At 38.8% G+C, this 25,159-nt stretch overlaps 1 protein-coding gene across 4 annotated transcripts in view; it reads left to right on the top strand.

Moving 5' to 3' along the window:
- Window positions 1–133: 133 nt before the first annotated feature.
- Window positions 134–25,159, top strand: part of CTNND2 (catenin delta 2) — a 692,458-nt gene continuing 667,432 nt past the window's right edge. For 3 of the 4 annotated variants that reach the window (XM_075744820.1, XM_075744818.1, XM_075744816.1), the window contains exon 1: window positions 173–630. In XM_075744820.1, coding sequence (XP_075600935.1) covers window positions 594–630 — 37 coding nt within the window. In that variant the 5' untranslated portion in view covers window positions 173–593. Of the gene's footprint in view, window positions 631–25,159 lie in introns of all 4 variants that reach the window. The other variant, XM_075744821.1, reaches the window with a different exon arrangement.

Raw genomic sequence — 25,159 nt, 5'->3', positions numbered from 1 at the left:
CCCCTCCCGGCGCAGGCAGCGGCTCAGCGGGAGCGGGGCCGCCCGCCCCCATCCCCCCAGCGCCGGCTGCTCGGCCGCGGCGGGCGCGCTCCTGCTGGGGAGGGGACGGGGGAAGGGAGGGGCGGAGGCAGGCGGGGAGAGAGCGGGGGGAGGCAGGGCGGGAGGGAGCGCGGCGGCAGATGCTGCGGCGGCGGCTGTGTCTCCTTCGGCCACATCCCGCGGCCGGTGCGCCCGCCAGGCGCGCTGCGCTACGGCGGCGCCGCGCAGCCTGCCCCAGCCGCCGCCGCCGCAGCGGCCCCGCACCTCGCCCGAGCGGCGGGGCGGTGGATGCCGAGCCCGCCTCGCCCCGGCAGCCAGCGGGCAGCTGTCCTGCGGCGGAGCCCCTCGGACCCGGATCAGCGCTCTCGCACGGACACGGGGACACACGGGCGCACACGCACACGGGCACACACGCACGCCTGGGGGGGGGCAAGCCGAAGATGCTGCAGTTGGGCAAGGTCAGGACCTTGCGGTGAAGCCCGGGGCCGTCGCTCGCCCCCCCCCCCCCCCCCCCTTGCCTAGCGGACTGAGGATTTGCTGTTGGGTTTTGGTATATGTTTGGGAGAAAGCAGGCTGAACCGGCGCCGATCGGTGAGTACGACAGGCACCGTAATGGTGCCAGGTTCCCCCCCCCCCGTTCCTGCTTGCGTGATATTTCTTCTTGGTGCGGGCTCCTGCACTGCTCCGCTCGGCGAGGCAGCCCGGCCGGGTTGGGCTGCTGGGGGGGCTGTGTTTGTACCTTCAGCGGAGAGGTAACGAAGTGCGTTATTTTCCCTTGTTTCTTCCTCCCGCGCCTCTCCCCTCCCCATCTCTTTCCTCCCTTTCTTTCTGTGTTAGTCGTTGCTTATGTAGGGCATCCGCGGCACCGTGTCTCCCGACGCCCTGCACTGATGTACTCGTTACGGCAATGAAGTCATGGGCCGAGGAGGAAGAGGAGGAAGGGGCCCGGGGACCCGCGGGCGGGGGGGCAGTGCCCGGCCCTGAGCGACGGCCCGGGCCCTGGGGCGGCTCCGAGCGGCGGCTGCTGTGCGTGTGCGTGTGTGTGTGTGTGTGTGTGTGTGTCTCTGTGCGTGTGTATGTTCTTCCTTTGAAGCCACCGTCTGCGAAATCCTGCGCTCGAGGAGCGGGCGGAGGGGGGTGGGGAGGGGAGCCGCGATGTGCGCTGTGATGTTTCGTTGATCTATATTTAATGGCTGAAAGGAAAGATGCTTTTCTTTCCTTTACCCTTACCTTACTCTTGTTCTGGTGTGTAATGTGCTTGCATCGATCGGTCAAAGCGTAGCTTCAGCTGAATCAAGTCACCACAGAGGAGGTGCAGCAGCAGCACAGGCAGTACATGTAATACACAAATTCGTCTGGCCGGGTCTCTTGGAGAAAAATAAAAAAACCTCACACTGAAAAGGGATCATTTTAGAAACCATGTTAAACTTCTCCTGGAGGGACTGGGGGCACGAATATATGAAAGACTGGAATACAGGATCTTGTGCTGAGACATTTTCTTTCTCGTACTCTAAGTGTTAGGGTGTGCTTTGTTCGGATTCAGGGTGTCATGATTAACCCTCTGCGTTATAGAAAAATATCCAAAACTTGCAGAAAATATTTAGAAATTAATAGGCCCCTTTAATAAACACCCAGCTGGTAACTTTATCGGCTGTAGTAACTGATATTTGTGCCCCTTGAAACATGTATGCCTTTTTTATTGGCAATAACAAGATAAAGTAAAAACTTCATGTTGCAGTTTGACAGTCTGTATAGGTTGTATGTAAAGTGAAAACAGTGAGTTGGTCTGAGCTGTGGTTCACAGCAAACCTCTCCATAGGGTACGTCAAGACTTACGTACCTCGAGATAGCGAGAGGACTACCCAGAATTATATGGAGTTTATGTAAGTCTGCTGTGGGCTTTTGCAAAATCAAGAGAGAGAAAAATATCTGTCACCCTGTATTTCAGGATGTATTCATCCTGTCTTTAAAAAAACGAACTGATTATTTAACTCATGTAGGCTGGGTTGATATTTTTCAAACAGCCTAGTTAGTTGGTCAGTGTATAAATGACATGGCATGAGAGAGTGAGGTGCAGGTCTCCAGGGAAAGCTGCTGCATGTCCTGCTTTTGAGACTCAAATGGCTTTAGGGCTTTTGTGAGCCTATTTACCTTTACACAGGTTATCTGGGGAGGAGCCCCAACCCTAAACCCAAACCACCTGGGAAGACTGTGATATATAAGGAAAACTCGGGCATTCTATGATGATCAAGTACCCTTGTAAGAGTAGTTCTGAGCCAAGCTGGTGAAGCTGTCTCTCTTCAGTCTGCGAATGACTTGACCCTGTGGGAGCCTTGACGGACTATCAGTCTGCATCCTGCAAAACTGCAGAGAACTTGCAGTAGATCATCCTCATTAGTAAAAAGTTGATTAATGGCTTGGGACTGCGTTGAATGTGATTATGTTGAGTGTTGTAGTACTGAAACAGGAGATAGCGTCTTGATCACGTTGTTCGGAGATGGTTTTTGCAGTCTGTTATATAAGAGAGGCTTGGGGGGAAAAAAAAAAAAAAAGAGTAGCGGGCTGTGCTGTGTATACGTACCAAAGGAAATACCCCTCAAAGCTGCTGGTAGGAAGCAAAGTATTTATTTCTGAATGCCAGTTGCATTTGTGGATTGCAAGAAAGATGCTTTTGGGAGGCAACTCCAGCTTCGGTGTGACTACTGTTTGTCAGGTACCTTAACGGACGTTAAAAGCGATAAATAGCTCATCAGTGACATGAGTTTGTGACTTTTGCTGTGTTTTTTTGAGTAATGCTACTAAAATAATTTCATCTTCACATAATGAACTCTGACAGACAGCTGCACAAAATAGAAGTAGTAGCAACTAAAAAAAAGACGTTTGCATAATTCTCATTTGCATAATTTACCTTTGCTGATGGATGATATCAATTTAATGGCTGTGGTTCGATGTTAAGTATTTGTTTCTCAAGACATGTGTAAAATCAACTTATGCTACAAAGGGAGTGCCGGAGCAGCTTATTTTAAGGGTTTTAAGAAATGCATTTTTAGGTAGGGCTGTAGATTGGCATGTAAATGGAGCAGATAACAGAATCAGCAGAACTCATGAGTGTTAAATTTTGCACTAAATTTCAGATACATTTTCTATTTCATGGTTCAGTGTGATATGATTTTGAGAGCCTATCACTTCTGGAAATTCTAGCATATCTTTGTTAGGATTTCAAACATAGATTTCAACAATTCCTAGAAGCAACTGTTTTCAGGAGTATCAGCAAGATAGGGAAAATACGTTATTACAGTACTCTTTACTTAAATAAGGACCTGTAGTTTTGATGCTTATTGATTGTGCTTGTAAGTCATGAAGAGTTTGATATTTCAAGTTACAGCTGAGATTTGACAAAAATGAAATTGATTGTTTCTCCCCTTTGAAGGTCTGAGTAAGATCTTATTACAGGATGCTTTTTAGATGCTTATTTAACTACACAATATTAAATTTAGTAGTCTAATATTAATAACATGCAAGTAAACAATAAACCTTAATGGAGGCAGCATTTTTAAATATGGTGCATTTATTTTTTAAATGACAGAATGACTCTGAAATAGCACTAAAACACATTTGCTTTTAAGTAAGAGAGTGATTTCCCCCCTCCTCCCCCCCAACATTACACCTGCAAAAACATTTTTTTTTCCTTCTTTTTTTTGATGGGGGCATGATGGGAAAAGTTATTTCTCTTATGTCAATAGGAAGTCTCCACACAGGATAGGTATGCAGTCCTCTGCCTGTGCTCTGCAGAGCCACAGGACCCTTTGGCTAATGGCTGTTCTCTAGTTAGGCTCACTTGGAAAGAAGGCTGAATGCAGTGTGACGCACTGAAACAATTTCTTCTATCCCCTTGGAATGTGCTAACTTGGTGTCATGAATGGGTTGTAAAAGCAGATTGCCTGACCAGATTCTCTGGCAGTATGCTGGACAGAATTTAAGTTCAATAAAATTGAAAAGGAAATACGGTATCTGTTTATATGTAAACTGATAGCCATGTTAATAGATTTTTATTTTTTTTTTTAGTTTCTAGTTCAGTGTAAAACTAAGAAATGGAGAAACATCTCATTATCTATGAGAGCAAGTATTTAATATTTGTTTAAATTGTTCTTGGCATGCTAACTTCTAGTGCATCCTTCTGGCTCTTAATCTGCCTGCTCTACTTTAGAAAATTCAATTATAGTAATCAGCAATAACTTCAAGAGACATAAAGCATGTCCTTTTGGCCACTGCCTATTTTATTGAAGTTTCTGGGAAAAAAAGGCTTCTAATTGAAACTTTAAAACTTCATACTTCTCAAACCTACCAAAAAGGTGGTAACTTTTTAAAATTTATATATAAAATAACCATGTTTGATGTCACATTTTATTATGGCTTATTGCATTAGGCATAATAGTTCTACTGTATAGCAAACCATTATTTTCCACTTACTTTCATTCATTTTGAGAAGCCACAAATATGCGAAGTCCACTTTGAATAGTAACATCCAAAATCAAGAACATCTGAGAGCCAAAGGGGCTTTTCATAAACAGTTCTCTAGGACAAGGTTTTGCATTTCCCCCTCCTGTTTTTTCTACCTGCCCCTCCCTCCTTTTTTTTTCTTGCCAAGTTTGCAGTTGATTTCTTCATTACTTTTGGAAACTGACAATAAAAAAATTGTCTGCTTACTGTAACATAAATATATTCTTTTTTCAGTGATAGGTACTTTCTTGTGTCCTAATGCAGTCAATTATTGTTCAATTAAGTAACACCAAAATATCCCTTTAAGGCTGAATTTTTGAAGGGAGCCAAATGAAATTAGGCAGGTAGCATAAATAGGAATTCTGATGGGGTTCTTAATTGTTTTAAACCCTCTGGATGAGACTTAACTCTTACATATTTATATCAGATTAATTTATTTTAAATTCTAAGATGTTTTGGGAAATAATTAGAAATAAATTTCAGTGTGGTGGTAGAAAATTGCTGTACCTTTTAGCACCACTAGGATTACTAAAACTCCTAGTAATTTGTGTTCTGTAAAGGTATATGCCTTTCATCACAACCAGCACTTTGGAAGGGGGACTGGCAAGGGTCTTGTAGGTAACTCAAGGCTCCAGACAATGAATTTCAAGGAATGTATTGTATTTTAATTCCTGTTTCCCAAGAGAGTACTTCTACAATTTTTGAAGCTGGATATCTGAAAAGCAAGGAAATATATGTTCTGTTTTCAACATACAATGCATGAACCTTACAATTTTTGTTTATACGTTTCCACCAAAATACTGAAACTCAGGAGTGTGTGTATTTCTGGTATGCTAGCTGATCTACAGGTGTTTGTTTTGTTTTTTTTTTAAATATTTACATTATTTTAGATTTATCCTAGGAAAGAGTCTAACTTCTCTGAAGATGACATACACAATTATATGAATCAAGCTCTGGCATTCTCGTATTTTCTTCTAATGTATTTGGCTGGGTAGTAATCAGATTTTTTTTGAAAGCCAGTGGTTGTTGTCCCAGTCAAATTTGCTTGTTTAAAAATAATCGTCCTTCTTGCCAAGAGGCTGACTGTTGCTTTACCTGGTTGCCACATGGGAAGGCAAAAGCCTTTTCATGCGCATTTTTTGGCATGAAAAATGGCATGGCATTTGATATGGAGGTTCGTATTCGGTGAAAAGCAGAGAGAGAAGGGAGAAGGCTAGGTCGGAGAATGGTTATCTAAGGAAACAACAGCTTAAAGGTTTTCAACAATGGAAGTGGTGTAAGGTCAGACATGGAAAGCCTGCCTTGTCTTGTGTTTTTAGAGAAATTGAGTTCTTTAAATAAACAGATACCTGAAAGCATTCTTAACACCGTCTCTTTCTCACTTACATTTCTTACAAGAACACAGGACAGCTTTTGAACACGCGTAATGGCATCATCTCATTTCTGAATGGCATGATACCTCTGAAAGTGAGATTCTGTGTGATCTAGAAGCTGAGGTCTCACGGAAAGTGGGAGTTGGGCTCCTAAATGGTGTAGATGCTAAATATGGAGTGGATAATCCAGTAAATTCTTGCAAATCAAAATCTAGGTCAGTCTATGAGCATTTTGACAAATTTTAACAAAATGATTAGTCATATTTGACACTTTCTGAATATTTCTGATGAAGTACCTGTATCCTTGATCGCCATGTGATGGTAACCTGAACCTTCAGTTCAGTGCCTAGCCTTGTCTGACCTAATGTGCTTAGAAATCCAGTGAATGGAACAAAAAAGCTTTGGGTATTTAAAAAAAATTTGTGCTTTAATGAGGGAGGTTGACAGTAATTGATGAATAGCATAATTCTTGCTGTTCTTACTGCAAATGGTTTTGAAGCTTGAGTTACAAGAACAATGTGACTTTATACGTGGATTTCCACTGCAGTGCTGATGTACATCATCTGGCGGTACAGGGGAAAACTTGGAAGTGTGACAGTACATCTCTTCTTTAGAAGTGTCAGTAATACAGAAGGCCTAATGCATTCTCAAAATTTTGGTTAAAATTAAACCAACAGAAGACAGTTGGCTTCTGTTTTCTTTATTTCTGTCACTGAACCACGTTCATAGTATTAATGCCTAACAGAAGGATTTTTGAGTAAAAGGGTTGGAAGTCCTGCTTAGGGATCACCAAGTTAATTCCCAAATGCCTCTCAGCTATGCCTGTGTGGTTTCCAGAAGATGAAGTTTGGTTCATTCTTGGAAAAACAGCATTTGTAATCTGGCACAGACCTCGTTAAGGATTAGCTACTACACATGCTTTTATTTTACTGATGACATACAGCATCCTATAGTTGAATGCATATGAGATGTGCAACACCATTTCCTCTTTTTCTCCTGTGTAAATATGATGGTCCCTTAAAGATTTTTTAGGTTCACAAGAATGTATTTTTGTTTGAAAGTGTTTCTGACAAGCTTGGCAGCTTATTGCACTTATTTTCCACTTCTGACTTCTATTGTCCTTACAAAGAACAAGTAATGTATTGCACAAAGCCTCAAGGGTCTTGGGGGACTCTGACTTTAATCCCTTCAAAGAAGGATGGACAGGTTGAGCTTAATTGGAAACATGCATGTCTAATCAAAAGGTAAATTTAGAATTGCAAGTTTTAAGAACTGACATTAGAAACAGTCATGATACCAAGAAATCTTTTCCTTATAAATGGGAGCATTGAACAGAAGCCATAATATATCTGAGAAGCCTAATGCACTATTTGGTGAAGCAATTGTTTAATATTCTCAGGTAAATAGATCTTTTTAGGATGTGTCCTTGCATGCTTTTTTTCAATAAAAACAAATTCCAAAGCATGCATTTCTGGTCAAATTAGGGAAGTTCGTTAGCCCAGCTCCACTGGGATCCTGTACACTTAATTCTCAATGCTGGCTGTCATAATGAGCACTCAGAGGATGGGTAATGCTCCTCCGTTCAGAAAGGGACAAATGTTTCCTCCTATTCTGTGTCAGCTTAGCATAGGTCTGCGCAGCAATTACTTTATGTGGATGAAGTGCAAAGGTATGGTGTAAAACTTAACCTTTACATCTCTTCTTTGCCTTTTTGAGGTTGTTTTGATCAGTTGTCTTAAATGTCTCTGTAAATAATTTAATTAATTAAAAGTAGCCAAGATTAATCAGCTTTGTAATTCTTACTTTTCTATCTCTCAATCTAGGAGGTACAGTGCTTGTATAGGTCTTGCTGTCTGGTTTCCCCCCCACACACACTGTTTAGAGAGATGTGAATTTTTGGTAGTAATAAATATTTTTTCTGTTTCATGTGTGTTAATATAAAAAGACATAAACTGAGCAGAGTAGACACCTGGTTTCAAATGGTAAAAACAAAATTCTAGACTTTGATTATGTTTTATGCCTTCAGTTTAGCTTAGAATGGCTAAAACTTTGTACAGTTAGCTTAAGTAAAACAATTTAGTTTGATTTCCAAAATAAGGGGTTTTTTTAATTATTGTTTTATCTTTTTAGCAAGTACAACATTAGTATTTGAGGAGTGTGCTATACCTGACACTTAATGCCAGCCAAGTGCCACATAAACTTGACCTACTTTTAGGACTTTGGGACATCTTGGATTTTTAATATCTGCCATCTCTCTCTGACCTCATGAACGTGCTAGTGTCACTTCATTGGAAAGCCTACTGGGTAAAGTCACTTCAAAGAACCTGATTTTCTTGTTTGTGTCTGAAATCCCTGTATATAATTTACTCACACCAGAATCGGCCAGCGAGGGGGAGCCGGGATTTCCTCTACAACATTGCTCTGCCCACCGGAGTCCTCAGGCTGACATTGCTGATGGATTGCTCTGTCTGAGACTCTCTCAGCATGGTCTCCCCTCTAAAAATATCCAGCGAGGAGCTACTTGGCTTTTGTGCTGGATCAGTGGTGACGACAATATTTCAGGTCCCCAAATGACAAATTGCTGGTGATCTATTGACAGAACAGACTTGGAGGAACGGTGTTTGTCAAGGAGCCAAAGGCTCTGCAATATAAATTGCTTCTGCATTTTTTTTTAATTTTTTTTTTTTTTTTTTACTCTGTATCTAGTGTCCAAAGCAGAGAAAGACATCTGAGATACTGTTAATAGCAAACCAAAAAAAAAAGTGTGGGAGAGGAAGATGGAGCCAGGAAGACAGGCTGGAAGGCACAACTGCTGTATTGTCAATGAATAGCAAAGATGAAATTCGATCTTTTAACATAGGCAATTGAGCCAGTCTGATGATTTCTAGAAAATACTTTTAGAAACACATTTTCAGGAGTGTTTTATTTATAAAAGTATATCAGTTCTAATGGGACATCTTGCGCAGATACAATAAGCAAAACACAGTTTGCACATGGTTAAGAAATGCATGTTCTACCCGTATGGTATAAGCAGGTATGGAATTAGTTGCACCTGTGTCAAATGTTAAAATTCCATTCTTGCATGTGTGTTACATAACTTGGATATTAACCTCAAAAGCAATGTAATTTTGTATTTTCCTCCAGGCAAAACCCAATTGTACTCTTGTTGAATTTGGTAACAGAAATCCAACTGATTTAGCAGGAGGCCTGTGCTTTACAAGATGTACCTTAGTAAAAATATTTTTTTCTCTTCAACCTTCTTTCACTTGACTCTTCAGTAATTCAATAATCTGATGTTTGTCATGACACAGTTGTATTTTTTTTTTCCTTTTTAAAAAAAAAAAAATTACAGGTATTATAGTGTTATCAGAGTTTCGGATGGGGGAAGAAAATGGTGCAGGAGTGGGAAAGAGAAGGAAAAAAATCAGAATGCTAGTTTGTTTAGCTAACTCATCTTACAGACATATCCTTCCTGACCTGTAGAACAATGTAGTTCTGGAAGTATAGAGTTTGTTTACCTGATACTGTAGCATGTTTGTCAATAAATGGTATTGCTCTCCAGAAAGTCGTATAGACCTCTAAAACAAGTAACTAAGTTTATGGAAATATGTGTTCTTAGGAATGAAGCAATTATTTCTTCCCCTTCTGCTGCTGTTAAAATCACTTGTTCATAACATATTTAGCATGCCTCCAGTAAAATACTAGGACTGTAATAAAGAAGCAAGTACTCCTGATTTTTGAAGGGCTTAATATTTTCATAATAACATTTAAGTATCCATGCTTTTCAAATATTTTTTCTGATAAATCTTTATTTCAACATGGTCTTTTGGTTCTACTTTGGGTTTAATAACTACGTAGTATTGGCAGGTGGCCAAAAGTTAAGGGGTTTTGTCACTTGCTTTTATTTAGGAGTATCTAATTGGTAGTGCTATGCAATATAGTCATATTTTTGCTTAACAAAAGAGAATGAGTGGTTGGTATAAAAAAGCTGAGTTGGCCAGGAGGAAGGGGACAAGCTGAAAAATGAAGCAGTCCCTAAAACTGAAATCTGAGGGAGAATGGGAAGGAAAAGAGTGATTGCTCTTGAGGTTACAAATTTAAAAGTGTTTCCCTAATTGTTCTACCTGTTGTTCCGCATTCTGAAATGCATTAGTTCTGCACAGTGGACTGTAAGGATCCAGGTGAATCCTTACTATATATAGCCTCTTGAACTGTTTTGTTTCTGGAGAAGTAGGTGCCAGGTTTCCTCCTCTGTGCACATTCACGGTGATGCTAGTTTGTGCTCTTTGTGGTTCCACTCTTCCTTCATGCTTACCTACCTATCCAGCAAAACCATGTGCTGGTAAATGCGTTGTACACATTAGGATGCTGTCACCCTGCAAATAAGCTATATTGGTGTTTACACTGAAACTAGGGTTAATGACTTTGACCTTTTAATGACGCGATTGAGTCTTCAGGTCTGGAATAAGCTATTGGACTTTAAGTTCAACTTTTTCTATTCATCTGAGAATAGAAGTGCAGGCTTTGGACACTGAGAACACATTTAGAAATACCCATTCTTCTGTATGTTTGTTGAATGCACATATATTAATATGTGGGATATTGTTATTTGAATAAACCTTGTAAAATAAAAATGAGAGAGAATTTGAACTCTGTAAATTTCCCTTCTTATTGCTAGGAAGTATGAAACTCAGGTTAGATGAGTTCTTCACTTTTTTTAAAGTTTTCTTACAGTGAAACAACAAGACTTAATAACAGTACTTAATAACAGTTACAGTACAACTAAGTTAAGTAGATGCTATAAGAGGGATAGACATACTTCAGGGTCTGTATCAAGGTGGGGAAAGATACGTACAGGTAGAAATGTCTATGTAGAAGCGTGGTATGGGCTTTCAGTGGCTGCTCCCATTCAGAAGGGAGATCAGCGTCAGCAGTAAGTGGTAGCTGTGGCACCTCAGATTGCCTGTGTAATTCATCAAGAACCTTGCCTATTGGAATGGTATGAGTTGAGACATATGGTTGGTTTTGGATCAGCTAAAGGAGGCAACATCACTGTGATAAATCCTCTACTGCTTCAATGGAGTTTGAGGATAGCTAAAATAATTTTAGTTTTGTATTCCATTACCTTCAATGTGCAACTTACAGTAGTTTATGCGAAAGGGTTAGAGACTTGTGATTTATTTCACAATACCAGGTTTTAGCTATAAAGTGTATTTCTGAAGCACAGCTATACATCTGCATTTCACAGGAACAGTTGGAGAAAGGAAGGCCGGCACAAAGCTTTTTCTTCTTTGCACATGAATCATTTTAGAGCTTCTTCAAAAAGGTGACTTACCCTGCTGAATGAATTTATAGAACATTGTGTAATGTTTCTCATGTTTTAATCTTCACCTTTTTCTGATACGTGTAGAAGAGAAGAATAAAAAGGGACTTGCAATTTAAGGTCTGAGTATTTATACATCCAAAACTTTAGAAGTTTGAAGATACATGCACAGTTTTTAATAATACCTAAATATGACATTCAAATATTACTTAAAACGTAACAGACTTATAAAGAAGTACTGCCTCTCTCTTAAATTATTTCATTCAGGCAGGCTTCCTCTTTTCTAAAGACTTTTTGTTCGGTTCTCTTGAAACAGTCAGTAATGGCCTAAATAGAATATCATGGAAGTTTCTGTGGCCTCGTGAAATTCTATTGTTGCTTTTTCTTCAAAAAATACTTTAAATGTCTGGCATCTCTCTTGCTCTCTGACAGGATGTGAGTGCTATCACTTGTTAACAAATGTGCATGCATTACATATTGCATCCCTCTACAGTTTATGATACTACTTTATACCCAAAATAATTTTATCATGCAAAAAGGTGATGTCAAGGGGCTGAAGCTGCTACCTCTAGATGCAGGCTAGCTTGTGGTGGAAGCCCCAGGAAACTCCTTCAGTTGTCCTGTTTGCAGCTCCCATTTCAAACTTTCTTATTGTTCTACTTACATGAAACCAAACTTCTCAATGTTTGTGTGGAAGTGTATTTGCTTCTTATTGACACTGAATTTCAGTAGGCTAATTTTGTTATGAAATTGGACCTCAGACCTAAGTTGCAACAGGACCTTGAAGCTAGTTGTAAATATCCCAGTGTTTACTGCCTTGAAATACGGAATGAGCTCAACAGCTCTGAGTTAACCCGTGACCTTTTACAAGCGAATAACAAACACGAGAACTGCAGTCAGGACAATGCTTCAGCACTTTCTGCCTATGCAGAGTGGCATATAACCAACTCCCTCCCAGGGCATGTTTAGAAAATTGTGTAGATTCGTTAACTGTACCATATATGAAAGCCCATATGCAAGAATGCAGATGGAGTAACAGACTGTAATACTAATTTATCAGTCATCAAGGAATCAGACATAGTGGTGGCTATTTATTTTGTACTACATCAGTGTTTTGGCAACTGAACCTAGATCACAACCCTGTTGAACTGGTGCTGTCCAAAACATACTCTCAGATGGTCCATGTGCTGAAGAGTTCAAAAACCTAGCTAACACAGCTGCTGAAGGGAAAACAAGTCTAGAGAGATTGAAAACAGGTCAGGTACAAGCATGAAAATAGGATCCTGGTTGCTTATGTACTCTGTCTCTGAGACCACATAGCCCTTTCCATGTTGCTTAAGCAAATATTTCTCTCTTGTACTGCTCTCAGTGCATGGGTGGGATAAAACTAACTTTTGCTTGACTTCAGATGACATTTTCCCAAGCAGATAACAACATGTTTTCTGTGATGTAAGAGGCTTTTTTCCAAAACAGATAATGTCGTTACTGAGCTTTTGTCCCTTCTTTAAAAAAATGAAAATAAGTAAAAAGGGAGTCATTTGGGGGGGGGGGGGGGAAGTGGGGAGTAAGGTAAACGGTACTAGGTCCCTTCTCCATGAGAAGTTTAAAAAACAAACCCAAAAGTCGCTTTTGCAGGAATAACACATCTGTACAAGGTATCAGCGAATACTCTGCTGCTGGTCCCTTACTACAGCATAATACTACTTCATTAACAGAGAGTGTGTAAGGAATGGTGTTAAACTCATTTGTGAGCAGGAATCTGTTGCTATTGTCTCATCATGTACTAAGAGAGACAACCGGACAGACAGCTTCCTTTCAAGCCTTGTTTTGGTACCAGTAATAATTTCTTTCCGATCCTTTCCTTTTCTGTTTCAAGCAAAAAGAAGCAGCCTCAGAACAGGAAGATGAAGGACAAATGTTTGAATTTCCTATATCCATAGATTGTCTTCTTCAAATAGGGTCAAGTTGATATTGAAGTAATTAAAGATTCTTTCAGAAAAATAATTAGCATAGGTAAGCCCTAAGATACGTGGACAGTCTCTCAGCAATTTTCTCTCACAAAACATTAAATGCTACTCTAATTCTTGTTTGTGCTGAAAATATCTCAGAGCTTTTAAGATGTTTTCTTAAAAGTGATCTTTCCTGACAGTATTTTTCTTGACATTCATTTTGTAAGGAGAAACAAACAAACCACAAAAGAAACAAAAAGGAAACACAAGGGGAAGGGGCCAAGGTGGCTGAGCTCCCTAGGCTTTGACTCAGTGGATCAGAAGGTAACCATAGACTTTTCTTTGCACTTTGTATGTTAGGTAAATGTTGCCTTTATCACTTCATGTGTTTGAAATGGAGTAAAATATCTCAACAAATATAGGTAATGACTTTGGTGACAAGAATATATAATGATGTTTTTGGGATTTATGGATTGTGTTTATTGTTCTGGAATAATTTACAGGTAGTAATATAATACAGAATCAGAAATGCATTTAATGCAATATAATTTGAAAAATAAAATTTGTAATATTTAACAAATTCCATGAAACATTAGTTGTAGCTTTTGTAGCTTCTGCTATTTCGGTTAAAATAATAATTAAATAAAGGTTTGCTGAGCAAAATTAATTTATCAGAGAAATCTAATTTTCACAACTCTTAGCCATTTATATACTTTCAGTCAGCCTTGATAGTATGGTCCATTGAAATGTACGATGAACTTTAGAACATCTGCCCTTTAATTATTCTAAATATCACTATCCCAAATGCAGGTACATAAGGCGATTACTCCTTATATTTTTATACATTTCCATTCTAGGAGCTGCTCAAAGCATGTCTTTGTTTTTCTTATCCATTGTTCCTCTAGGTTGTCAGATTACAATCAGCAAGACTTGTGTTGTTAAGAAACCACTTACACTCAAAAGGGTAAATACAATGTGAATGACAATGGTATTTCCTACAGATATAATCTGAAGAGAAATTTCAGTTTAAAAATTGTAGTTTCTAGGAGATAAGTTTGTTTACCAATATGTATGGATAAGAGAAAGTACATTATCTCCTTTATCCATAGTAGAGATAATTTTGGGGGTCTTTGTGTTCAGAGGATGGTTTGACTTTGAATCTTTTTTTATTTTCTTTTTTTTTTTTCCCCTTTCTTCCAATAGGCTGTTCCACGGTTGAGCACCCTTCCCTGACATCACTCAGTCTCCTGCTCTCATGAGCTTTGTTCTAGGCTTCATTACCTGTGTTTTCAGCTACTAGCTGGGTTGTTTTGGATTCTGCTTTTTGCTGAGTTAGGGCACAGGCTGTTGTTCGTGACAGAAAACCAGAGCTCACTCCTCATGACCATAGTAACATGAAATTCTGTGGCATTTCATTATCGGTCTGTTATTATCAAGCTGTCTCAGAATGGTTCCAGTAGGGCTCTTCCTTTTATTCTGGTGTGGACTCTATTACAGATACAAGAATGTATCTGATCAAATGCTAATAAACAGCTGACTTGGGCTTCAGCATTAGCTTGTAGGCAACAATGTAGCTGCTCACTGACGAGAGGAGGAGTTTGTACTGATCCACTTCATCACAGCATCTGCCCATCACCTACATTAAAAATTCTACTTTTGCACTTGATGTAGGAGATTTAAAGTCTCTAATAATTATCTTTGAAAGGTCATGGCGATCAGGGGAGCTTCCTGAGGTCTGGAGGAAAGTGAACGTCATTCCTGCCTTCAAGAAGGATGATCTGGTGAACTACAGGCCAGTCAGCCTCACCTCAGTCCCTGGGAAGGTGGTGGAGCAAATCTTCCTGGAAATTATTTCCAAACATATGAAGGACAAGAAGGTGATTGGGAGTAGTCAGCATCGATTTATGAAGGAGAAGACATGCTTTACCAGCCTGATAGCTTTCTATGATGAAATGACTATGGTGGATGAAGAGAGAGCAGTGAGTGTCATTTATCAGTGTCACTGACTTTTGACAGTCTCCCATAACATACTTGTAGACAAGCTCTTGAAGTGTGGATTAGATAAATGGACAGTGTCGTGGGCTGAAAACTGGCTGAACTGCTGGGCTCAAAGGATTGTGGTCAGCAGCATGAAGTCCAGCTGGAGGCCAGGCACTAATGGTGTATCCCAGGGGCTGATACTGTGTCCTACGTTGTTTAACATCTTTGTGATCTGGGTGATGGGACAGAGTTACACTCAACAAGTTTGCAGATGATACAAAACCTGAATGAGTGGCTGATACGCCAGAGCATTGTACTGCCGTTCAGAGACAGGTTAACAAGTTGGAGAAAAGAGCTGACAGGAACCTTGTGAAGTTCAGTGAAGGTGAAATGCCAAAGTTGGAATAACCTGTTGCACCAGTACGTGCTGGGCCCAACTGGGTGGAGAGCAGCTTTGCAGGGAAGGATCTGGGGTTTCTGTGGACAAGTTGAATATGAGCCAGCAGTGTGCTCTCATAACAGAGAAGACCCAACAGCTTCCTAGGCTGCATTAGGAAAAGCATCACCGTGAGGTGGAGGGATGTGACCCTGCTTCTACGCAGCACTGATGAGGCCACATCTGGAGAGCTGTGGACAGTTCTGCTGCGTTTCTAGATAATTCACAACTGTTCTTTGACTTCTGCTTTAGCATCTGAATTGTCTCAAAGAAATTCAGATATTAGTGGGCTTGTAGTATCAGTTTAACTGTTCCTTAACATCAAAGGAGAAACACGGCTTGAAACTGGGAATGAAAGCCATTTAGGACCAAGAAAGAGTCGTGGATTTGGGCCTGGTGTGTTCCCACTGACACTTGCTTCTAATGCAGTAGGCAACTGGTTTCTCTGCAAGTGAGAGTCTTTGTATGGTCTTCAGATTGAACACTGGATGAGCCGATCATCCCAAGGATGTCAGTTGCGTTGGTTACTGTGGCTTGTCTAGCGTGCCGGAGAACTTTCTTGGCAGGCAGATGACAAATGAATGTTCTGATGCTGCCTGAAGACTTAGATGTACCAGGATGTAAAGGAGCTCAAACCTTTGCATGGTTTCTAGCAGGGCCCCTATGCCAGCAGCAAGGGTGTCTGCGTAGCACCATTCAGCTTTGCCTGAGACCAGCTCTTCTACATTCAAGAGCTAGTCTCCTGAAATTCAGGATTCACAGTAGCTAGAGCTGGATCCCTGAGGAGCCATCATCAGGATATTTCAAGAGTCTCATTACAGTTTTCTCCGAAGCAGACGCTGTATGATTTCGTTAGCAATTGGTCTTCATTTCATTTCACCAGTCACTGATATGGCAGTCTACTTCGAATAAAGTGATGTGTATGTTTCAAATTACTCTGATACTGGAAAAGTATATATAGTATGCTTCCTCTTTTCTTTTGTTCCTGGCAGACCCCAGACACCCTGATCAATTTTTTTTTTTTTTTTTTATTTTCTTACTCAGCAAAACTTGTGTTTGCAGCAAAAGACGAGTGGTCTCCAAGTAGGAAAGCTGTGGATTAATGGCTTGCAATTTCAAACTGTCCTAAAAATAAACACTTCACAGTTGGAATTTACATTTCTGTGATACCATTGATGATAGGAAATGCCTCTTTAATATTGAGATTATAGATTTTTTCCCCATTTTTTTCTTTCATGATGAAGCATCTAACATGAGTTATTGTTCTGTACTTTGTTTTGAGGAAGTTGCTTAAATCTGCACAACTGCTTGAAACACCTTGTATTTTCAGACTTACGGGGTGATGATAGCAGAAAATGAATGTTTAATGTTTGAGCACATTTGTCTTGGATGTGGAGAGCGCGAGCTACTGAGATCTGAACAGGTAGTTCCTCATTCTATAATATAGGAAGTTGCATCCTAACACCAACTTGATCAAAAAGTCAGAAGGCAGTTTTGTAATACAAAGTCCTTTTCCCGTCATATTTTACATGGACAGGGTTTGGTGGGAAAGGAGAAGTTGCTAAGCAAATGATAGCAAATTGGATGATTCATACTGTTTTTATTCAGAGAACACAAATAAAATTTAAATTCCACTTTATATAAAAAAACAATCTGTATGACAGTAAAGGTTTGGAATATTGTTTTACAGTGGTGCATAGTTGGGTGATCTGTTGTTTTGCTAGCTCTCTTCGATTTTGGTTTATTTTCTTATAAACTAAACAAAACATTAAATTTTATAAAGCTCCAGAGTTATGTGATGGAAACTAGATTCCTCTGTCTTTTAACAGGGGAATGTTAATTGTGTTGTGTTTTTCTAGTTTTTGTTCCTATGGACCCAGAATTCCTGGACTAATTGAATGACATGAGCAATCTTGTCACACAGAATGAAACCGGAATTGATTCTCTAATGTATTGGTTTTGCATTGTCGCATAAACCTTTTTGTACCAGTCTCCACTGGTTACAGGCTTGAGTCCTGGATCGTAAGCTTTCCCAAATTTTATGATAATTAGAATTATCTATCTTCTGAGTTATTCCTCTGTGGGAGCAAAACCTCTAGAGGGTGCCAAAAACCTGATTTTGGTTAAAGAAGCCGTTAGGTCCTATACTACTAATGTCAGAAGCGTAGGTCAAAGGTCAGATCCTGAAAGCTCTTCTTGCTCTCAGTAATTCGGGTGCCTTAAAAATGCCTGCTCCCTTCGTTTTTGGTTCTGAAGTCTTTCTAATCTGTGATGACAGTCTGTTTTGTAGAGTTTTTTACATACTAGGCACTAACTGTATGATTGACAGGACTGGTTTTGGATTATTTAAAAAAACAAACAACCAACCAACTTAATCTTTGTTCATAATTTCTACAAATGGGAAGAATGCATGATATTTCTAATGTCACACAGAGCATACACTAAGATAAATACTGTTTCTTTGACCAAGGCTTCCTATAACAGCAGGGTCTAGATGTCTATGAATTATAGATTTTCCCTTTCCTTTGTAACTCTTAATCTTGCCCAACATTGTGCCCTTCACTGTTGCCAGGTTTTCAAAAGCCCCAGCTAGCTTTAGGCATGTGCTGCATTGAAAATTAAAGAAATAAAAAAAAAACAACAAAAGGGAGAGAGGGGAAGTGTTCAAAACTGGAGAAAGGTACAGAGTAGAAGCTTCAGGAACAGGTTGTCTAAGTAGTAACTCATAATTGACTTCTTGACATATAACCACAGTTTAAGAGAAACTTGACCAGATTTTTTTTTTTAAGAAACACTGTTTAATAGCAGTTAAACATGTACAACATGACAAAATATTGCCAGCTGGACTATATATCAAGCAGTGTCACTGCCAATCAGCTGCAGCTAGTGGTGAAGAGGACACTTTCAGAAGCAGTGGACTAGTAATTGCTCCTGCTGCACCTTGTCAGAGGCACGAAATTTGGTTTGTTTCTTGTCTCTCTCCATATAGGAGTGCCAAAAATGCCTGGGTGCATTCATGTATTTTAGTTTGAAATATTCCTAGGAATTCTCAACTGCAGCCTTGCGTACAACCTCAACAGACTTAAAGTGGTTGTAGATAGTAATGATGTGCGTCTTTAAAAATAAGGTGGTATATCAAAGTTGGAGTCATCGACACAGATTAAAAATTGGGGAAGAAGGTTCTTAGGGGTTTTGTAGGTATTTGGAAGCTTCTGCTATATAAGATATGATTGTTTGGGAGTTTTGTGTCTGACCTAGGACTATTTCCCTCAACCCTCAAGGTATGGGAAATCTTTGTATTCTGGTCAACACAATCAAATCCTGTTCATATTTACTCTCAAAATTCTGTTGACATCAGTGGGACTATTTACATGAGTGAACCAAATAGGATTTGCCCCAAATTATATAATCTCCTAATGAATTTGATAATTTATATGTATTAACAGAGCATTTCTAGTGAGTCATGATCAAGATCAATTTAGTCTACAGAAATTGTACTGCATATAAGTCAATTACATGACCTGCCTAAAGAGGACTTCAAGAACATTGCAAAATTAAGCGCCTGAAAAACAGCTGTCTTAAAAAAAAAAAAAAAATCGGCATGTATTCTTAAGTGGAGGTGCTCATTTTGCTGAGTGCTGGGGAAATATGGTGAGAGAAGGCTAGCTAAAGAGAAAAGGTTGTCACAGTAAAATGTAGACTGGTTAGACTGGCAAGACTAGTGAATACAACTGATGTAATCAATTGGTTTTACCAAAAAGTTAAGATAGTTTTCTCTGGACTCCCATGACTAGCTTCAAAAATAAAATCTTGATTTCATTTCTAGGAAACTTGAGGATTAAGAAAAAAGGGAAAAGGGATGAATCTGTCCTAAACAAAATCACATGGTAGGCATTGGATTAAAAATTAGTTAAGCGATCTCCAAAAAAAACCCCAAAACCCAGTTTAAGGATCCTCACCCTTCAGTGCAATCAGCTGAGACACTGCAAGTGTATTGAGAAGGGTCCTACTGGAGTGAAGCATGATCTAGAAAACACACCTGCAGATGATAAGCTTAAGCTATCTTTTGCCAGCTGAAGGGAGTAAATTGATTGCAGTCTGCTAGTACCTCACAGGGAAGTGATTTCTGTTGGAGGTCTTTGGGCTTTTAAATTTTGTTGGAAATAAAACAATGAGAGTTGGAGTTGGTGGTTAATATTAAGCAAATTGATTTTAGAGGTGAGTTTAGGCTTTTAATACTGGTAGTAGTTCTTCATGGAAATAAAACTACCAAATCACAGTAGTCTTAATACATTTATTGAAGGCTATATATGATACATAGATTGGTAAACTATTCTATTGTGGATATCAGATCAAATTACAGTATTTTCTTGCCTTACTAATGAATTCATTACTGAACTAATGCATTTCAGAGGTTATTATTTAAATTTTTCTCAGTTGCTTACTAGTGTTTAGTGTACTGGTTGTATATTCTGTCCTTCGTTTTGAAAAAAACACTTGAAGCTCATTTATTTCTACTTACGTTACCAGCGGTACTGATGGTATTACATATATTACTGCTGGTTCTGGGATGATTCCAAGAGAATCATATATTTATAGGTACAGTAAACCCTGGTTTGTTTGTTTGTTGTTTTTTTTTTCTCATTTCGTGATGCTGGAATGTTAGACTCTTAAAAATTTAAAGTCATGAACAGAATCTCATGTGCAACACTAAGGACCTGGTTCTTTCTCCGTCTGAAATTCATGAACTATTGGAATTTCATCTTGCTGTCTAAACACTACTCAAAACTAGCACCAGAAGGCATATCATAGCATTTGTTTGCCTTTTCTGGTTGTTTCTATATTTTTTACTTCTATCCACTTAAGAGTGTAAGGGAGAGTTTGGTTTAAATAGGATCCTTGCTAATATACAGTAAAAGGTACTGGAAGTATGCTTTTGATGATGCCCTATTTTGGTCTTTTGTCAATTTGTTTTGAAATATGTCTTGGAGCACTAAGGGTCATAAATGTTCGAAATTTTGGCTCACTTACTGCATAATGAATGTAGTAAGAGGGTTTTTAGGAAGAAAAATAAAGAAGTGTAACTGGTAACAAAATTTGCTGAAGCTAGAATTAGTTTTGTCTCTGCTACAGTTGTTTGCTAAGCTACAGAGGTGAATTTCTTCATAGTGTGTGTATGATGTCACCCAGTAAAACTGAGGAACATGGGAAGACCTAGCTGGGTGTGAAATTATGTGGGGTTTTTTTTGTAATAAATGTTTTTTGATGACTTTCTAAAATAATTCAACTACTTCAGTGAGGTAGCCTTAAAATGATGCCACCCTGTTCAGATGCTGGCGCAAGCACCTCTGCACTTTAGCATGAGAATTACTCTATATAATGTTTTCCTGTTGTAGTAACTTCAGAACTTGTTCCTAAACCTGACTTTACAATCAATACAGTCTTAGTAAGTATTTTGGTACTTGGCAATACCTGAGTATCCAAATACCTGAAATAAGACATGCCACTTGTTTATATTATTATTAAGAAACTAACTTGTGTCAGGAGGCTTAAGCTCTTCCATGCGTCAGTACAGTATAGGCTTGGGCAACTGTGTAGAACATGGGTTTCAAACAGCCTTGATGTGTGGTGAGACCTAGTTTTGCAGTGTAAGAGTAAGCATGTCTGTCTCTTCTGCAGCTACAACTACTTATCTGACTGGCACTTCTGAAACTTAATTTAGGTTTCTCAGGTGTGCTAATTAAACTTTATTAATTTTAAATGTCTTAACCATGTTATGAAGAGGAAGAGCATGTTTGTTTATCTTTTAAAAGGGGGAGGGGGAAGGGATTGGTATTTCTAGTTTATTCTTCTCCAAATCCATTACTTAAGAAATAAAGATAATTTCCTAAGATTGCAGTAAAAACTACAGACAACTTTTGTAAAATCAGCTGTTAAAGACTAGTGAGTAGCTTTTGGTTTTTAACAACCTAGACACCTACAAGTTAAACTTTCATTCTTGGGTTTTAAGGTTTCTCTTTTCCAAGCCTTGATGTGTATCCTATAGTATCCACTGGATTTGTAATTCTTGAGGGTAGAGAAGTAGATTTCAGGTAATTTGTATAAATTCTGATACACAGAGATAGATTTATTACCAATATAAAGTCATAGCTGTCTCTTTATCATTAATTTCTGCCATATCAGTCTAGTGTTAAATCCTTATATCCTGGCATTCTGCTTTTGGTAGTGCTGATTAATAGGTAATATTTTGTATCTACCTTATAGTCCATTTCCCAGTGTTTATGTCCATCTGTGATTATTTTGTTGTTTGTCAAGAGTGAGTCTTGTTACTTTTTTTATTGGCAAGGGGGGTGTGTGTGTATTTAAACACCCGGTGGTGTCCTGTGCGTTAGGAAGAACAAGCTAAATCTCCAAGGTAGTGAAGAAGGTCCTGGAATTATAAACCTTAACTGATGTGTGTGTGGGAAGTACTTGTGAGGCGCTTTTTGTTGTTGGTTGGTTGGTTTGTTTTTTTTTTTTTTTTTAAGAGTTTTGACATTGGGATTGAAATCAAAGAACTTGAATTATGACTGTAGTAGTGAACTCAGTTCACACTAATTTTATTTATTTTTTAATATTTTATAGTATATTATTTAATTAGTAATATGACAGTAAGATGTTTATAGTACAGTGAAATATATAGTGTTTAGAGTGTCTTCTCACACTTAAGGTGGAGACATTTCAATTTTGCTAAATTCCCACAAATGGCTCCTTTGCCAAGGTATTTACTAAAGTAAATCACAGGAAGTTACCTTGGCAAAGGAGCCATTTGTGGGAATTTAGTAAAATTTCAGTGGTTAGAAGTGCTTCTTGGGAAATTATACTACCTGTTACAAATAACGGGGAGCTTGTCAAACAACATAAATTTTGTAATTTGTAGTGTTGCATTTTATTGCTTCCTAAATAAAGGGAACAGGTGGGCCCTTTGAGTGCCTGTGTCCAGCTCATTCCAAGGCAGCACACATTAGTCTTCTAAATCATGGTTTTCCCCAAAATATAATGGCAATTGGTGATTATGTTTTCTCTGAAGAGTAATGACCGATGTAACCTAAGCACTTTTACATGATGCAGAAATGATTTGTTATGTGACTATTTGTGGTTTAGAACAAGGTAATTCTTTTAAGAGTGTAATGACGAAACATGTCACTTTTTGGTGGTTTTTAATCGTTTACGCTTGTAAATTGAAATGTATCAGATAATAATGAGGCTTCAGTATTTTTCCCTGAATTATAGTAGTGACAGCTCTTTAGCGAACTAGGAGTTCAGAAATAGAGCATCTCATAACTAATTGAGATATGCACGTGCAAGTAGAAAATGATTCTTGTGCTTATTTTTATACTCATGTTTTAACAGCTGCATATTTCAATTATGTGTGGCTAATTAGAAGCCTGGCTTAAAGGCAGTACTGCTTCTGGGTTTTTTAAAAGTACACTGGGATATTCATCACAAAAATAAAGTTCTGAGTTGATTTTCACTCTGCATTTCTTCCACATCACAAACAGTGCTTCGGTGCGTTAGTGCTCCATATTTGTCTCGAGAGGTGTGGTGTTGCCTTTGGTTGTATTTTGGTTACTCAACTGCTTTTTTTTTTTTTTTTTTTATAGGATCCTTTTTTTCAGGGGATGCTAACATGGTCTTAACATCATTGTATTTGGATTGTCAAGCTGTTGGCCTCTTAAATAGACTCTTTATCTGTGGATATTTTTTAATTTTTTTTTTTTTTGTAGTAATATGTGCACCCAAATATTTATTTCGGAGAATTTGGAAGAAACTATGACTGGTCTCGTGCTTGCTCCAAGCAGAAGTGAAGTCTCAAAGTCTTAAGTAATTTTCACTATTTTCTGAAGGGCTCTGTGCTGGTGGACCTTGAGCAGTTACTGCTAGTCAAAAAGTCAAGCTCTTGTTCTCTTGCTTCTTGCACTGTTCTCTGAGGGCTTTGGCTAAAACATCAAAGCTTCTCTCTTAAGCAGTGGATAAATCATGAAGTCATTTAAATGGAGCGTAGGTTTCCTTGAGCCAGTTTGGGCTTTGTCAGGAGAGACGTGGTTTTTATGCTGCTGTTGGGCTGTGTGGTCTGGATGAGTTGTGTCTTCTGAAAGGTGCGAGGACCAGCTTTGCACCGCGGTCTGGGTCTAGAACTGTCACTCTGCGGGGGGAAACTGCCGTGTTGAAGATGAGGCTTTCAGAAAGGGGAACTGAAGATGCTTTCTCGATTTATACAAATCATGCTTGAAGGAGCAATTGCAATGTCAGGTGAAATAAAAGAGCATTATGTAAGGCCTCTTGAAACATCCCCAAGCTGAAGTAATCAGGACAAGACTCAGTCTAGTTTGCTGACGGTTTGCTTTCTGCATTCTTCCTTATGGTAAATCTATTAAAATTCACTCTGACTTTAACAGAGGAGGTAGTGGACTCAGTGATTAACTGCTAGTGTTATAAGACTAGCTTTACTTCAGAGTGAAGTGGTATCTCTGACAATTTCATACAAATAAAATCTGCATCTTCCAAAAATACCCTTGTGAGGGTGTGAGATTTTTTTTTGAACCTGGTGAAATATATTGACGTATGGGAAACATTAAGCAATATTGCCATATTTTGTCAGCGTTCAGAAATATAGTAGAAAGTTCAGCAAGAAGCACAGTAGACACTGTAAAAAGTAATTTGAATTCTGTTCGATTCTGTTTAAAACACCCCATTGTTAGTTCTAAATAAACACCCATTAATATAACATATTTGGCTATTAGTGGAGTTCATACTAGTTCAGAAAGGCATTTTAGCTGTATTAGGGTGGGGGGTTTGGGGTGTTTTGTGTGGGGTTTGTTTTGTTTGTATTTGGTTGGTTGTCTTTTTAGCTTAGTCTAAGAATAACTGCTTCTATCTTCAGAATAATTAATGCTTATGTTCTTGGTGCCCAAAGACACCTAATTCCACATAGGCACTTGCTGTGTGCAAAGAGTCATCGCATCTTATGATTTTTTTTTTTTTAAAGACACGTTAAGACCATCTCTTTGAATGGATTAAGAACAGGCAAATAACTCACAAAAAGGCTACAGAAATGCTCAAGAGGAGAACAAAAGAACAAAGCCAGATTCAAAAGTGATTTGAAGTGACGTTGGTAGAACTTTATTTTCACTTTTAGAATCCCGCTTATACAATTGTACTCTCTCCTGTGCACAGATAGCCATTGACTTCATAGGGAAAACTTGATGATAAACATGGACAGAATCAGGTCCACAAGCACTAACATCCTTTTTCACTAAGCATAAAATATGGTCTCTCCCAGATGTTTCAAACATTTTCATTGTCATCTTTTGAACCTGGTTTTGATGTGGATAATTAAAAGATTCATTGCTTACTTAGCAAATAGGGAAGAATAAATGTTTTACAGTGTTTTCATTGTGCATGGCCAGATGTCACATTATCATGCTGTATTATTTTTCTTTGAGATTAATAGTGCTTTGTCTGTCTCCCAGATGCATGCTAAACACCTGCTAGTTTAATATCTGTCTAGGTCATTGTT

The sequence above is a fragment of the Balearica regulorum genome, chromosome 2 (assembly GCF_011004875.1).
Source record: "Balearica regulorum gibbericeps isolate bBalReg1 chromosome 2, bBalReg1.pri, whole genome shotgun sequence".
Taxonomy (NCBI): Eukaryota; Metazoa; Chordata; class Aves; order Gruiformes; family Gruidae; genus Balearica; species Balearica regulorum.
Note: the sequence above shows the minus strand (reverse complement) of the source record. Positions and strands in the feature narration are given on the sequence as shown.